Source organism: Leucopleurus acutus (assembly GCF_964270905.1).
Source record: "Leucopleurus acutus genome assembly, chromosome: 1".
NCBI classification, from domain to species: domain Eukaryota; kingdom Metazoa; phylum Chordata; class Mammalia; order Artiodactyla; family Delphinidae; genus Leucopleurus; species Leucopleurus acutus.
In genome coordinates, this window is record NC_139142.1 from 76,765,694 (window position 1) to 76,783,015 (window position 17,322).

Here is a 17,322-nt window from a genome sequence, read left to right on the forward strand (position 1 = left end):
AAGGAAAACATGATGGATAATGTAGTTCTCAGATACAAAAGACATAGTTTTGTCCTGTGGAGACAAACTTTTCCCTGGTACTGGATTTAAGGAGAAATGTGTGTCCTGGTTCCTTATGTAAGAGGCATGCAGCACAACGCTTACCTAAGGAATTTCTATAAGGGACACAGTGTCTCCAGTTGCAGTTTTACAAAAGGTACAGATAAGACACACTGTGGACAACAGATGGGAGGAGTAGAGCTTCTGCTGTGGGCGAAAGCCTGAGGGTTAGTTTTCCATTTTCACCCAGGCAGAAGCCAACCCATTCGTCCACAGGCACAGGCCATGGACATGCTTTGGGGAAGGCATCAATGTCTATATAAAAAAAGGAAGCTTTGAATTCCTTTAAGAGATTAGCATCTACTGTGTGTCAGGCACAGACCCAGACACCTTACAAAGTGTATCATGAAGCAATATGTTGCATCGACAGAATGACGGACTTGTAGTTAGATGTGGATCCGTCCCAGCGTGATTGGGAGTAAGTTAATTAAACATCTTTGTACTCAGTTTCCATGTCTGTGACATGAGATCAGTATTATCCACCTTAGGGAGTCACCGTAAGAATGAAATGAGAGAAAAAATGTACAAAAGATATGTAGCCTACTGCCCAGTAAGTAAATGCTCAGTCTTTTTCTCCTTCCCTGTTTACCCATATAATCTTGACAAGTCTATGCAATTAGGATTGTACAGAAGCAGACACTGAGCTTGAGAAAAGTTAAGTAATCTGTAGTAGACCATGCAGCTGAAGTGCTAGATTCATGGTTTAAATGCAGGACAGTCTCATTTCAGATGTGATGCTCTTCCTGCTTAACCACCTAATTAGTTGAGACTTGAGTCTATATCATTTCAACAAGAAGTGACCATCTCAGTTTGAACAATTTGAGCATCAGTCATCCTCAGGAAGAGATAAGGGGCCAAAGCTTTGGCAAGGTGCTCACCTGACCAGAGGTGAAGTCCATCAAAGCCATAGGAGTACAGGTCATCACCAACACCGTTGCCCCCCCATCCTTCTCCGCCTCCGGGGTATGGGGCATAGCCTGAGGAAGAGGCCCAGCCCACCCGCAGGTGTGTGGGCTCTGCTGTGAGGAAGGGGTCCACCTGGTCGATGATTAGCTCGAAGTACCACTTCTTGTACTGTGCTGAGCCCTCAGCGACTCCCAGGAAGATGTTTGGCCGAATACTGAAATTAAACATGGGACAGGTGGCATCTACAGACTCTTAAGAAGTAAAAAAGCAAATTGAACGAGACCATAGGAGGCATCGGCCCAATTAAACCAAGGGCAAGAGCAATTTTGTGATTTTTATCTTGTTCTAAAGTACAAAAAGCTTCGAGCCTCCAACACTGGATCAAGTTCTTAGTGGGAGGTGTCAGGACAACATGAATTCCCTTATAAAATATAAAGGATATCTCTTCAAATATTCTATTCAAGGCAACCAACATTTACGGAGTGCCATCCACAGGTAAAGATGATGAAAACATCATACAGAGTTGTATGATTACAAACCCTTGTTTCCTTCTCTAAGTGAAAGAACTGACTTACTCAAGTTCCATCTTCTGGTAAATTGGTTTAAGGACCCCCAAACCATGTTCATAGCATCAGCTTTTCCCCCTAGGCCTTATTAATAACAGTGGCCTCTTGAAAGCATTAAGAAGTCACTATTAGAAATAAGACAGAGAAAGAGAAATACTGCATGGTATCAATTACCTGTGGAATCTAAAAAAAAAAAAGAAAACGTCCAATTCCTAGAAAGAGCAGAAAAGCGGTTTCCAGAGAGCAAGGGTAGGGTTGGGGGGACAGGGAGAGATTGGTAAAAGGGCACAAACGTTCACTTATAAGATGAATAAAGTCTGAGGATTTCACATGGTGACTATAGTTGATAGCACTGTATTGTATAGTTGCAATTCACTAAGAGAGTAGAACTCACACGTTCTCATTAAGAAAAAAAAAAGGTAAATGTGTGAGGTGCTGGATGTGTTCATTAACTCGATGGGGAGAATCCTTTCACAATGTATATGTGTACCAAACCATCACATCGTATATTTTAAATATCTTACACTTCTGTTTGTCAATTATACCTCAATAAAGCTAAAAAAAAAATTCAAGCTTGATGACAAAAAAGGTGGAGGGGGTGTGTGGAGACATCACTATCAGGCAACTTTGTTAAGGGATAGAGGTTTTACTGTATCCAGCAGAAATGGTTAAAAAGCTTGGCACAAACTACTTGGAGTTGTCCTGGTTGGAATCCTACTCTTAGAGGTCCACTGGCTTGGGCTGGGGCTATGTCAGTTTTGGGTTCACAGGGGAAAAACGAGACTGGTACGCAGCAGGAAGTCTGTGTGATGCCTGCAGTCCAGAGCTGCTCTACACTTCTGAGGGGAGGTTCTTTTATCACGTTGCAGGGTAGAGAGCGGGTCTAGGTGGAAAGTTGCTGAAGTTGGTCCCTAGTCCAGGCCCAGTGAGTTCATGACTCCCATGTGGCCGCATGTATGGACCAGTAGGCCAGGGTTCTGCATGGGCCCGTGAACTTCATCCTGGCCTTCACAGATGGCCCTGGGGTAAACGGCCATGTGCCAGAGGACACAAGAAATCATGGTCTCAACATGGGACATCCACTCTATTAAAAGATTTTTAGAAAAAAGTGTTGGTACAGCAAAATAAAAGTAAATACGTTAGGAGGAAGGTATAAGAGATGCATTAATGTTTAATATAAAACATGGTAGACCCCTCTCTCAAGGCCAAATTCTTTAGCTCTCAGATGGTATATTTACTCTACCTCTGGCTGCTTTACAGGAGAAGTTTGAGAAACTCAGCTGAAGGGATTGGAGTACAAGGCCCTGAAAAAGTACACATTTGCCTGGTCTCGTCTTACGCGGCTGCATCAGCACAGAAATGATGGGCAGGTGGCTTTGGAGTTGAGATCAGCCCTCTTCCTTTCCTTTCTGGGGACAAGATGGGCATTTGGAATGACGGTGGTGGCCTTACCTCGTCACATCGTTAATGAGCCGCGTCTGCAGGAGCAGGTTTCTCTGGGGCAGCAAGTTGTCACAGATCAGATTCTGGTTGGCTCTCACTGCGACCCCATTGCAGAGACAGAGGGAACACAGCACGTCCAGAACCTGCAGCAGGACACACGCCGCCAGACCTTAGGACCCCTGGGAGGGCACAGCAGGCAGGACCTGATGGCCACAGCACGTGAAGGAAGCAGGTCTCCTGAGGGTGGGGGCCAGGTGACAGGTGCGAGGACCTGTTTAGAGTCAAGAAAGCTGCACCTGTCTCACCAGGCATGAGTGAGGGATGCCCGGGAGCCTGCTGCCCCTCGGGAAAATGAGGCTGGGCTTCTTTCTAACTGCTCTGCCCTAGTCTTGTGCCCCATCCCTCCAAACTAGGCATGGCACCTGTGGTCACTGTTCTGTTAAAGTGGGTAAGAGTCTGAGCTCTGAAGACAGCCTGGCTACGTTAATATCCCAGCCAGGGCCAGGACTAGGGAGAGGTGAGTCATCTAGGGCACAAAACCTAGGCACAACTTCCTCTCAGGGTAGGTGCTAGAAGGCCCTCCGTGGGCCTCAAGCTGACACTTGTGCTCCTGCCTGGCCCTGGGGGCCCTCTGCAGAAGATCAGTAGGCATTCATACCGTGCTTCCTGAAACACACTGCGATTCCCATTTGGCTACGGTCCCTTGCTCAGAGCAGGCTTGGGACTCACGTGGGTGGGGTAGACAGGGGAGCAGGGCAGATTCCGAGTCTTGGGTCTCTTGCTGTGATATTATCAAAGTTCACTAAGATACCCTTATATTCCTAGAAATCCCGATTCAGAAACATTTCACCTACCGTTTCTCCCCCTTAGAGTGAGAGCAAACCACAAGAGCAAGCAAACCAGGCGGCCCCTGAATCTACCAGACCCGTCGTCGCGCGCTGTCCCTAATCCACATCGTTCTCCAGCCACCTGGGAAGTGGGAACAGCCTCTGGCCGCTTCCGCCACGTGCTGGCCTGTCTGCCCCGCCTCCTTGTGCTGCGTCCTCATTCATACAGATTTTGTGTTCCTATTGCGGCAGAGCAAGCTGCTGGGCCAGGCACTCTCCTCCCTCTCCCCGCTACGGGGAGGACTGTGCAAACAACAGTGGCTAAATAACGGCCAGGACTGTGGCAGGCTGGGCTGACAGGGAGGGGGCAGCCGCAGTTCAGTCTCACAAAGTGACCACCGAAGACTCAATGCTTGGTGGGGTTGGATGGCTTTAGGTTGTTGATGGCATTTGTATCCGTAATTCTCACAAACTAATTTTCTACCTGACTCCCTGCATGTCAATTTCATTCCAGATAAATACAAAGTACAATTACGGGACAAGCAGAAAAGAACCCCAAAGGCAGTTTTACGGAGGATTCTCACCATTACCACACCGTGAAACATATTGACTGTGGCACTGGAAATCCAGAGGATAATTTTCCACTCTAAGAAAAGAGCCATAGATGGCCAGGAAATTAAATACTTATCATCCAGCCTATCACACATTTTCATCTGTTTTTGCCTTGGAGGGACAGCTGTAGGAGCCTTGCTGTCACAGCCGGAAGAAAAGCAGAGCTTAATCCACATACAATAGGAACAGTGAGAGGAAAAAAGCCTCGGTGAAGAGCACACAGACTAAGGGAGTAGTATGTTGCCTACAAATAAATGATGCCATAAATGTGCTGACATCGTTCAGGCTTTGTTTTAGAAGGCATTTCTTTGGGTAAAATGGGAAATAGGGGCAAACTCCCTTCTCTGAAAAAGTTTAAATGGGTTCTTTTAAAAGTGAAGGGTGCCGGCAATTCCACTCCTGGGCATATACCTGCAGAAAACCATAATTCAAAAAGGTACATGCACCCCAATGTCCACTGCAGTGTTGTTTACAATAGCCAGGACATGGAAGCAACCTAAATGTCCATCGACAGAGGGATGGATAAGAAGATGTGATACATATATACAATGGAATATTACTCAGCCATAAAAAAGAATGAAATAATGTCATTTGCAGCAACATGGATGGACACAGAGATGACATACTAAGTGAAGTACGCCAGACAGAGAAAGACAAATATCATATGATATGACTCGTATGTGAAAACTGATTTTTAAAAAATGATATAAATGAACTTATTTACAAGACAGAAACAGACTCACAGATTTCAAACACAAATTTATGGTTACCAAAGGGGAAACGCGGAGAAGGGGATAAATTAGGAGCTTGGGATTAACACCCACACACTACTATATAAAAAATAGATAACCAACAAGGACCTACTGCACAGCACAGGGAACTCCACCCAATATACTGTAATAACCTATATGGGAAAAGAAACTGAAAAAGAATGAATATGCGTATACATGTAACTGAATCACTTTCTGTACACCTGAAACTAACACAACATTGTTAATCAACTATACTCCAATAAAATTTTTTAAAAAGTGAAGGGAGTATAGATGGGCCAGTCCACGTGGGGGACATGCACACAGTGCTAGGGGTCATCTGTATTCTCTGACAGAGAGGGAGCATCCCAGTGACCTCTGGGATGAGTGGCTGGCTGTGGCAGGTACTGCCCAGTGGTCACCAGACTCTGCCTTCTTGTCCTGAGCAGAGGGGCTACATTTCCCAGCCTCCCTTGCAGTTCTGTGGGGTCATGTGACTGAGTTCTGCCCAGTGGAAAGTGGTGGATGTGATGTACACTGCTTTCAGGCCTAGCCCCTACCCTCCCTCTCTCTTTCCAGCTGGGTGTGGAGATCCAAGGAAGGATTACAAATCCCAAGGGTCTCCTTATTGGGATCCAGCAGCGCTGGCCTCACCTAGGAGCTTGCCAGAAGTACAGATGCTCAGACCTACCCCCCGGACTTACCAGATCAGAGCCTTCATTTTATCACGATTCCCAAGAGATTCATAAGCACATGACAGTCTGTGAAGTCCTGTCCTGGGGGACAGTGGGGCCGCTACACAGAAGGAGCCTGTGTTTCTGAACGACCACACAGCACGGAGCCCTCCCACTGGCCGGCCTCAGACAATGACTTCACTGTGAGAATTTGGGGTTGTCTGTCTTAGGCATTAGGCTTCTCTAATCTGTACACTGGCCCAACTTGAGAATTCCCCTGGCCCACTTTGTGCATTCATTTGCTACTTAGTTGTAATCATTTTCATCAAAGACACCACATTTCATCTAAGATCCTCTCTTGTGCTTTTAATCTCCATTAGTCACTACCCCAGACACAGGCTCCTGGGGGAATTCTGCTTTAAAGGTAAGAACTAGGTATTGTACATCCATGGACATAACATTTGGCTGTTGCAGTTTTGTCCTCAGACTTATCTATAAAAACAATTTTTAAAAATGCAAAATGTACTTAATTCTGTGAATTTTTGGTCAAGTTGTATATTTGAGAAATGAGTGCTTTGCTGCCCGTGAGGAACAGATTCTGTTCTCGCTGTGGATGCGCGAACCGGGTGGTTGGGAACGCGTCTACATTGGCTGCCTGGGAACTCGGAGGTGATTTTATGGAGCTACTGTAGCAGGTCTGTGGGAGTTAATGGTTTGCTTCCCTGTGCTCTCTTCTGCACCGCCCCCTCCTGCCCCAAATCCCCACCCCAGGTTAACTTTTCAGGTCTGATTTATACTTTCTCAGGACCAATGATATTACTACCTTACCATGTATGTTTCTCACAGGTGGCTCCAAATCCTTGTGAAACAAAGAAGATAATAAAACATATTCATCTGTGATAACACTGAGCAGGTTTGGAGTAAGGTAGGTTGTGGGGGGACAAGTGAAAAGGGCATATTTTGCTTTTATTGTTACATGCTTACTCCATGGAAAAATTAGAGGGTAACTGTTATAATTTTCAGTAATTGTTCTTTTTACCCAATAACATTGGTGCTACCAACATAGTAAGTGTGTTTCTTACTACTAATAGCCATCTGTGGGATGAGATGAGACTTGTACGTATATATGAGCTACCAGCCAATCATTCAAGATGAGACAGATTCTGGCTCTACGCATCCATTCCTCTAATTCATTCATTACACCTTCAACAAACATGGATTAAATGCCTGTCGTGTATAACGTACGAGCTGGGCACTATGGGGTTTACAAGGTCCCTGCTGTAAAGGAACTGAATCTCTGAGAGAAGTATACATGTAATATAAGGAAAGGCAGAGTGAAAACACCATGTAACAGTGTGCACAGTTGTACAAGGATTGAGGAGAGGAGACCATATCCAACTGGGATTCAGAAAAAGCTTCATGGAGGGGGTGGCATCTGAACTAAGTTTTTTTTTTTTTTTTGAACTAAGTTTTGAAGACAGATACAGTTTTGATGGTTTCTGGAAAAGCTGAAAGAAGCCATCGCAAAGCTGGTTATTTACTAAGTGTGTTCTGGTCGTAAAGCAGCCCTGGGAGCAACGAAACGAGGGCAGCTTTCCTGTCCAAGGGCTCCTCTTGACATGTGCCCATAGCTCGTGGCCCAGGCCACAGGTGACTCGGGTGCTCATCAATTACCCTCATTACACTTTGCAGACAGGAAGGAACATGTTGGAACGTAGCGAAGCTGGGCTGAAGCAGGGGCCTCGTGCCTGCTTTTGATTTACCACGTTTGGGAAAGCAATGACAGCCCCCAGATATTTCTTTTTGTTCTCTGCCAGGCAATTTCACAGACGCTAAGGACCACAGCCCTTTTTTGTTGTTTCCTAAGGACGATGCATGTCATCCAAGCAGGGCTACGGAGGCTTGTTCTCCTGGACCGCCTGAGACACGTCTCCGACGTGCAGCGCCCCCATCTGATGGCGAGCAGAGAGGGCCAGTGACCACGCTGGGTTCTCTCCCCTCCACATGAGCCCAGCGGCCATCCCTCACATCCAATTATGCCATCTGCTCTTGAAATGCACCCCCTCAGCCTCGGAGTACCTGCCTGCTCGCTAACAAGTCATCACAGCAACCCCCATATATGGGGCAGATGTCGAAGGGTCAGGATAAGACATATTTTAATAGACTTTCCCGAGATCATTGTGGCTTAGAGATATAATGTCATAACAATGGAGATGTTAGAACTTTAAGAGACCTCAGAAATACTTGATATAGCATTCCACCTTCATAAGTGAGCTGGCGATGGCTCCGTTTTACGGCTGAAATGACTGGGGCGCAAGGTCACACACCTGTTTTGTATCAGAGGGAGAGCCCCACAGCTCGCCCCCTCCGGCTTGGTCACGCAGATCCACTTACTTCACCTGGTTTGACTCATGGCAAATCTGATTTCATTTAAGAACATGCCATGTTGCCAAGACTTTCTCCATTATTCTAGATCGGATTTCTGCACAGCTTCTTTACAAAGCTTGGTATTAGCTGTTTCACTACTAAAGCTCTTGGAGCCGAGGGTGGGCGCGAATCCTGCAGCTGGCCTTGTATGGGGTTGAGCACCCCACACACAGCCAGCTGTGGGTTAAGGGGTAATGATGAGCCAGGCTTGGGAAGCTGGTGGAAACTGAGGGGACCACCCAAGACCCAGCGTGACTGGCTCGGAGTGTGCTCCTAGGGAGGAAGGGTCCTTCAGGACCTCAGTTTCCAAAAGTAGTATCATTATTATTATTTTAAATCAAAGCCAAGAAAGAGAGTAGTCAACATCCTCTCAGTAACACAGAACACTTATTAAGCGGCAGAAAGGGAAAAGCCAGGTAAAGTTAATCACCGTTCTTTCTATACCCACCTTGTGATTTCGCCCGTGCTTATCCAACAGGGAGATGATTGACTTGATGTGGCCTTCTGCTATCAGGTTTAAGGCTTCTGGGCTTTCAATCAGGATGCAGTGCAAAACTTCCAAGATACCTACGCGAATACCACAAAAACCATTTGGACATTAACTAACTTGCAGAGCTGACTATAATTAGAAACCTGAGGGTGAAAGGACCATCCTGAGTGAACAGAGTATCATCATTTCTTTGAATCTATTAAATACTTCCAGCCAGAAGAAAAATGCAGCCACCTCGGATGGCTCACTTCAGGAGCCCCTGAGGTCAACCAGTCTGTAATTCAGAAGTGAGTTTATTCATCACTAACCCCATCTCCCTCTTCCTGGACAAAGCCAGGATCCTTCTGTGTAGAGAAGCAGCTTTAAAAGAGAATTCTTAATTTGATCAAACCAAACAATACTTAATTTAAAAACAGATAGAAAATGGGATACTTAGGTTACTATAAATTCTAAAGGCCATTCAAGTAATTTAGAAAATAGTCTGAGTGTTCCTTGAATAAGAATTTTTCTAGGAATCATCCCAGAATTTTATTTTAGATGCACTGGTATGTCAGTAAACTATAAGCTCACAAATAAAGGCTATTTGGCTTTGTGCCCTTTCCTGGGCCCACTGGATGGTTTTCTGTATTAAGTGAAGGTTGAAGAAAAACTAACAGGTGCCCTTGCAGTCTAGCACCTACAGGGTTAACACCGGAGTGGAAATGCATGGGAAGTAGTTGGCCAATATCTTTATTGGTTCTATTGAGAAGATTCCTCTTGATTCTGTTTCTTTCAAGGTTTTCATAAATTACCCTAAAATATAGCCTGGCCCATGGGTGGAGGCACTGAAGAAAACAGAGGCTTTGGAAGAAGACATATGTAGGTGGATGGTCCTGGAGAAGCCTTGCCTTGGCCTGTCCAAGCTCCTGCCATCTCTAGACGATGAAAAGAGCATTAAAAACCTTTTAGCTTCCCAGATGGGGGCGCACACCTTTCACGTTCTCTCATCTCTGAGGAAGCAAACTGCAGAGCCTCAGGGCATGGTCACTTATCAACGATGACCACCCTTCTTTACTCAAATTCTCTGGGGAGTCACCACGAAGGGCTCTAGATAGGATGTTAAGGGTGATTCAGGGGGTATGAGGTTATCATTTCCTCTAAGTTCTTGGTCATCCTTCAGACCTGCTTCTAACCAAAGAGTTGAGAGCACTACGTCCAGACAGGGTTTAGAAACCCAGAGAATAACAGTCCAAGTAGCATTTAGAAGAGGACCAGCACCCTGGGGTGGCGAGAGGGCGAGTCAAGAACCCAGAGGGTGGAGATGAAGGCAAAAAGTGAAAAATGAAGCAGAAAAGGAAAGATATTTGAAGCATGGGTTAAAGTTGTTCAATAACGTTATAAGAGTGCCAGGAAAATTTAGGACTTCATATTTCTTTTCGTTGAAGTAATTATTGAGGATTGCTTGCAATCCAGAGGAAAAAAGAATTGTTCAGAGATTCAACTTTGTTTTCTTTTTTTTTAACAGAAATTGAAAAACCCCACCTTCTCCAGTTATGTTTCCTATCACATCTTACCTGAGGAAGATTCTAGTCTGTCCAATTTGCTGATTAGCCAATCAAGGTTATTGGAGAATTGAGTGCAATTGTTTCTGTTTCCACGAATGAGAGCAGCTGTGAACAAGAACACATTTGATCATGCAGGTTAAAGGGCACAGTGATGGGCCTGAGAACCTGGGGTGCTGTTCAATACTCCACCTGCTTAGCAACTAAAAAGAATAGAGTAACACTCTTTCCCTCCCAAGCCCTTTGATACAGTCCTGTTTCTACATTTTGGAGAGTAAAAAATCTACCATTCACTCAAATATTTTCAGAGATTCTACTGTGTACCAGGCATCTGTCTACTTGCTGGGAATAAAGCAGTGGGAATGCGACAACCGATTCCCTGCCTTCGTGAAACAGGAGAGAGAGACAATATACACACAAATTAATAAAATTACTTCAGATAGTGATAAGCAAGAAAATAATATCTGCTTGGTTACTGGCTTAAGAATTCAATTTCCTCTGATGTTTTCTTAAATCGAGCTAGAGACCTGCTATTCTTCAGTGCTAAAGGAAGGCATGCAAATGAACACAACTGAAAAGGCTGGTTAAACTAATAGGCAAGTCATAACAAAACACGAAACTCTAAAATATCTAAAACACATCAGTACATGACAGTGGTTCCCAAAGTGTATCCCTGGAGAGGAATGTCAGTATCACCTGAGAACTTGTTAAAAACACAATTTCTCTGGCCTTATCCCAGATCTACTGAACCAGAAACTCTGGGGATGGGGCCCAACATCTGTGTTTTAACCAGCCCTCCAGCTGATTCTGGTGCTTGTTCATTATCTGAGGACCACTGGTAGGTGATACTGTAAAGGGAGAGAGAGAATATGCTGTCATTAGATTTCCACCTATCTAGACCAAGTAAACTTCCCTCCATAGGCCTGTACTGTAGATGCAACTCTGGAATAAGTCCATGTAAGTTGACTGGCCCCCAAGTAGCCTGTTCTGCATGCTGTTGGCTTTCAAAGACTGCGGGTTTGACAGATGTTTGTAAGGTACTTGGATAAGGAAATGTCTTCCTCAGGACCTCTGCTTTGTACCTCCACGGTCACTGGAGGGCAGAATTCAGTCTGAGCTCCTACCCCACTTTTCGGGTTGGCCCTAGCAAGGGATTAACCTCGAGGCTCTGGGGTCAGGCTGTCTGGGCTCAAAACAGTTCCATCACTTACAACATGTGTGACCTTAGATAAGTTATGAGCATTTCTGAGCATCTGTTTCTTCATCAATAAATTGGTACCTACACCTCACAGTGTTGCTCTGTGGATCAAAAAGAGATATTCTACTGCCTGGCATACAGAACTCAACAAATGTTAGCTATTATTGTAATAATTACTACTGAGTTCAAGCCACATCACTACAAAATGTTAGAGTTGGAAGAGACTTTATGAGGTCACTAAATAAAGCGGCAATCGAATCTGCCTGACCCTTGACATGGAGAATGAGTCTAACCTGACTTCTCTGGCCTCCCATCTGGCCCGCTCAGCTTTCCATGGACTTCCTCTCAATGGGGCATTTACATCACAGCGAAGTACTAAAATACTGCCATGTTACCATGGCTGAGCCATTACTGGTGGCCACCTTCTTGCAGAGGCTGATGCTGTCTTCCTCCTGCAGCCTGGCAGCCTGGGCCCATGTGATGGCATCAGTTACAGCAGGCACCGGAAGGTCACCATACACTCACAATTGTGAAAAGAAAGGCTGGATGCTGGAACATCCCTACTCTTTGCCTTTTTCTTTCCACCAAAATGAAATAAGGAACAGGCCAAAGCAGCGGGAATCATGACGGCTCAACAGGTGGACAGTGAAAGGGCACACAGTCGAGGGTAAACATCCTCAAACTGCAGGTGTCAAAGATCTAGAACTGGAGGGTACCTGAAACGTATTTTCGTCTTGCTCCCTCATTTTAAAGATGAAGAATTGAGGTTCGGGGAGTGTGACTGTTAAGGGTTTCACAGGTAGTTTTGGCAAAACTGATCACTATTTGCTTCTACTTGCTGGCATCTTGCTGTCCGTTTGGAAGGTACGATATGCTACCAGTTAACAGAATGAATGGCTGGCTTAGAATCAAATGATTTAACAAAACCTTCCAAAGAATGAGCCTGGATGACAGCCTTAGCTCGTCCCATGGAAATACCTACAGACCACCCTTGGGAGAGGGAGAGGGAGAGGGCTCTGGGTATGTACTTACCCAGCAATTTGTAGAGGAGGTTCAGAATTTCCTTCCAGGCCATCCCACTCTCCTCCCTGGCAATCCCTGTGAAGTGTGCTATGCTATTGTAGATATTTAAGCGATCAATGCAGTTTAACACAAGGGCCAACATTCCCTGTGAAGGTGAGTCGGGCAAAAAGAAAAAATACTTGATTAAGATCATGGGATCCCTTTTGTTCGTTCCTCTCCAATATCGTTCACCTTTTAAAGCGGATGATGCTAATATGCAAAAAGACCTTCATGGTGCCAGTTTGGATGTTGTTTTTTCCTCCCCAAAACAAAACATGCATTTTTATGCCTCAGAGACCTAAATAGCCTCCATTTGGGGAGTAGCAGCAGTCTCCTCTGACGGGTTTGCTCCCCACATGTTTAACTCAATCCAAGGACATACTGAGGAAGGGGGAGCATGAATGAGTCTCACAGAAGCCTGCCCTGTGTCAGGTGTGAAATGATTCTGACTCACCCAGAAACAGCCCTGGATATAGGACCTATTTTTCTCTTAGATGCACAAGACATCTCCCCATCCCCTTGAAAAGAGGTGGAATTTACAGACAATAAGACTAAAAGAGGACTTTAAACTACTTCTCAGCTAATTTACAATACTATGCCACCCAGTAAAAATATCGGTGCCCAGCTGTTCTTAAAGAGCAGGAGGGAGGTGTTAAGTGTACTTTCAGCAGACCTATAAGACACACAGAATGTTCCCCCAGCCAAAGTCTGCTCACATCAGAAAGCTGGGTAGCGACGGGGTCTACTTCCCATGCCATCAACTTGGGAAACGCCCAAGGGACGAGCCCTGTCCCCAGGAATGGGGGGCTGCAGGAATATGACCATGGCCTTCAAATTAGTGCCAAATCATCACGTCCAAGTTCAGAAAAGGCATGTGACTTGTCTAAGGACACGCACAGCCAGGGATGGAGCCAGAACCAGGGCCAGGGTCCCTAGAGCCCCAAGTTAGTATTTCCCCTATATCCGGGCCCCATCCCAAGTGACTTAGAGGCTCAAGTTCGACTTGAGACGTAGCAGCATCTGTATCTCTCAAACCAGCTCCTCAGGCATTTCTGATGTGGTGGAACCTCGGCATCTGTATTTTTCCAACAAGTTTCCAGGGTAATTCTGACACCTTCCAAAATGTGGTGATCACAGCCAATGCCATACGCTCATAGCTGAGATTTATGGAAGATGAATTTTGGATACACAGGTGACACTGAGGCTGTAAATTAATCTGGTTTGAACGTGCCAACATACAAGCACGACAATGTTCACTGCTAGTGTGCTCAGGGGTGCCTACAGGGAAGGGCGGCTTCCAGGGAATCCTTTTCTTTCCAGCTTTCTCTCTCTCTCTCTTGTTCTCTGTCTCTTTCTTAAACACGTGCATGCATGGAGACAAAGCTAAATTGTAGTCATTGGGGGTACTTTAGCTCTGGACACAAAGAGAATCTCAATTTCTAACGTTTTGGACTTACCTCTTCCTTGAAAAGATTCTGTCTGTTTTTGAGTGAGCGGAGCTTGTTCTGCCTGTCCTCATGCTGCATCTCCTCCTCCGGGGGCTGGAAGTAGGCAATCAAGTCGTGTAAGGTCTGCAGGACCTCTTCTATCGGCAGGGTGACAGGGGCTGCTGTGCGGCTGTTTCCACTAAAACCACAAATATGGACGCGGCTCAGGCAGTGGGTCCCCAGCAGGGCTCTGACAAGTGTCCACTAGGTTCTGGTTCCTCCCCGCCCCACTCTGGGCACACGGACTGCTGCCTGGGCTAGTCGCTGTACAGATGACCACAAATTGTAGTTTGCCAACAAACAGAGCAAAGGGAGAGGACTTCTGATTCAATGTTAAAGCCATTTCATAAATCAAGGGAAATGACCCTTGGCTGTCTGCCATCATTTTTCCTTTTTAAGTGGAAACACGTTTATAAATAATAAACGTATTAACCCATAGCTCTTTTAGACTATCACACGTTCTAGGAACAGGTTAAGCATTGGCTGGAAGGGGCTTCATCAGTAGGTCTCTTCCCCCATCTACATCTTTGTCTTCTGTCTCTCTCCATGCATCTTTGTGATACCTCTGCGTGTGTTTTTCTCTTCATATTTGTGTGTGTGCAGGCACCCCATGTGTTCTGTGTGTGTGCTTCCCCACCCCATTTGTTGATGTCTCCCTTGCTCTCTGTATCTGTCTCTCTCTCCTTCCTCTGTGTGCCCTTCCTCTGTTTATCTGCCTCTCCCCTAGCGTCCCATCTCTCAACATCCTTCCTCTCTGTCTCAACATCCCCATCATCTCCCTCACTTGCTCTGCTGTGTTCCTCCCATCCTGTATGTGTGTCCATCTGACTCCCTCTGTCATAATTTTCCAAACAAATCTTATAATTAAATCCTTTCAACACAGAGAGACCACAAACCTCCACAGATGACAAAATGACCCTTCATTTTCCCATCTCCTTGAGAGGGGGACACCAGTGAGCCTTTCAGAGGCCAAGGCTAAGAAGAGGAAGGGGGAAATGGACCCAGCCCCCGTGGAACTGCATCTGTGGCCCCAGCGGAATGGGAACTGATTCCATGTGTAAATAACATCAGGGTTTTTCCTTGGTGGTCGATTTCTAATGAGCTGTCCTTTCATTTACAGCAGATTCGCTTATATATCAGTCTGGACACATGCTAAGAAAAGATCGTGATCTAGGCCTAAAGCAAAGGCTTACGAACAAGCCCTGAAAACACTCAGGTTATGAGGTAATGATAATTCCATTTTTGTATAAAAATGCCAAGTGCACATGATGAGAGAAGAGTGAATTACAGGCAGGAGGTATTTCTCTGCAGTGTGTCCTCTGGCCCATGGCAGGTGCTCAGGAAGTGGTTATTAATGACTCTCCGGGACATTATTGGACACAGAGACGGTGAGGAAGAGAATCCCATGTGGATATGAGGTGAAGGTTTGGGAACAAAAACCCAATCAGAAATGACTCCCCAATTCTAGATTCAGTGAAGAATGAATTCATTTTCCTCAATATTTCTGGTCTAGTTGCAGAGTTTGTTTTTCTCTCTCCCTCTCTTTTTTTTTTTTCTTTTGAAATATTTTGCATTTACTAGAGATACTCATGCCAGTTTAGAGAAAAGTGTGTTTGTTTCTTCATCTGATAAGAAATGAGGATGAAACAAGAGGTTTGTAGGCGTTTCTGTAGCTTGATGGGGCAGCGCATTGCTACACAGAGGGTTGGAAAGCCCAGGGACTCAGGCATAAAAAAGAATGAACTTCTGCCATTTACACCAATGTGGATGGACCTTGAGAATATGCTGAGTGAAACAAGTCAGAGACAGAAAGACAAATATTGTATGATATCACTTATATATGGAATCTAAAAGATAATACAAATGAATGTATATGCAAAACAGACTCACAGATACAGAAAACAAACTTGTGGTTAACCAAGGGGAGAGGGAAGTGGGGAGGAACAAAATAGGGGTATGGGATTAACAGACAAACTATTATGTATAAAATACCTAAGCAAGAAGGATATATTGTATAGCACAGGGAAATATAGCCATTATCTTGTGATAACTTATAATGAAGTGTAATCTGCAAAAATACTGAATCACTATGCTGTACACCTGAAACTAATATAATATTGTAAACCAACTACAATTTCAAAGAAAAGAAACACTTGGGGAAAACTGAAGGGAAAAAAAGGGAGACGTTTTATAATTATAAGAGTCAATTTTGGGGAAGATATACCCATTATAAACATAAAGCACCCAACAACAGAGACCAAAATATGTGAAGCAAAAATTGACAGAATTGAGGGAGAAACAGACAATTCAACAATAATAGACTTCAATTACATCTTCAAGCAGGTAATGTAATAAGCTATATAAATAAAGGATGAAACCACATCATTATCTCAATAGACAAAAAGAACCTGACAAAATCTAACACTCATTCAAGATAAAAAGCTCTTAGCAAACTAGGAGTAGAAGAGAACGTCCTCAACCTGATAAAGGGCATCTACAAAAACCCTGTAGTTAACATCATACTTAATGGTCAAAGACCAAATGTTTTCCCACTAGTTCAGGAACAAGACAAGGATGTCTGTTCTCTCTGCTTTATTCCACATTGCAGTGGATGTTCCATCCAGTGCAATCATGCAAAATAAAATAAAATAGAAATAAAGGCCATTCTTATTGGAAAGGAAAAAAAACCCTTTTTATTCCCAGATGACATGATCCTGTATGTAGAAAATTCTAAAGAATCCACACCAAAAATTATCCCCGGTAGAATAAAAAATTTCATTTAAGTCATAGGATACATGATTAATCTCTATACCAGTATTTATAGACACCAGCAGTGGACGATCTGAAATGAAATTAAGAAATCACTTCCATTTGTAGTTGCGTCAAAAATAAATACTTAGGAATAAATTTTACAAGAGAAGGGAAAGATTTATACACTGAAAACTGTAATATCTTGCTGAAAGGAATCCAAGAAGAATAAATAAATGGACAGACATTCTACGTTTATGGATTGAAAGATTCATTATTAAGATAAAAATTTCCTGAAACTGATCTATAGATCCAATGCAACATCTATCAAAATCCTAGCAGACTTTCTTACAGAAATTGACAAATTCACCCTAAAATTTATATGGGAATGCAAAGGACCTAGAAGAGACAAAATAATTTTGAGAAAAAGTACAAAATTGTAGGAGGACTCACTCTACCTGATTTTAATACTTACTATAAAGCTACATTAAGG

At 44.3% G+C, this 17,322-nt stretch overlaps 1 protein-coding gene across 3 annotated transcripts in view; it reads right to left on the bottom strand.

The window, feature by feature from the left end:
* RYR3 (ryanodine receptor 3) overlaps positions 1-17,322 on the bottom strand; it is a 557,501-nt gene that overhangs the window by 248,325 nt on the left and 291,854 nt on the right. For all 3 annotated transcript variants that reach the window (XM_082842048.1, XM_082842046.1, XM_082842047.1), the window contains exons 13-18: positions 14,052-14,220; positions 12,565-12,700; positions 10,347-10,442; positions 8,752-8,870; positions 3,024-3,157; positions 978-1,219 (exon numbers count right to left, since the gene is read on the bottom strand). In XM_082842048.1, coding sequence (XP_082698174.1) covers positions 978-1,219; positions 3,024-3,157; positions 8,752-8,870; positions 10,347-10,442; positions 12,565-12,700; positions 14,052-14,220 — 896 coding nt within the window. The remainder of the gene's footprint in view (positions 1-977; positions 1,220-3,023; positions 3,158-8,751; positions 8,871-10,346; positions 10,443-12,564; positions 12,701-14,051; positions 14,221-17,322) is intronic.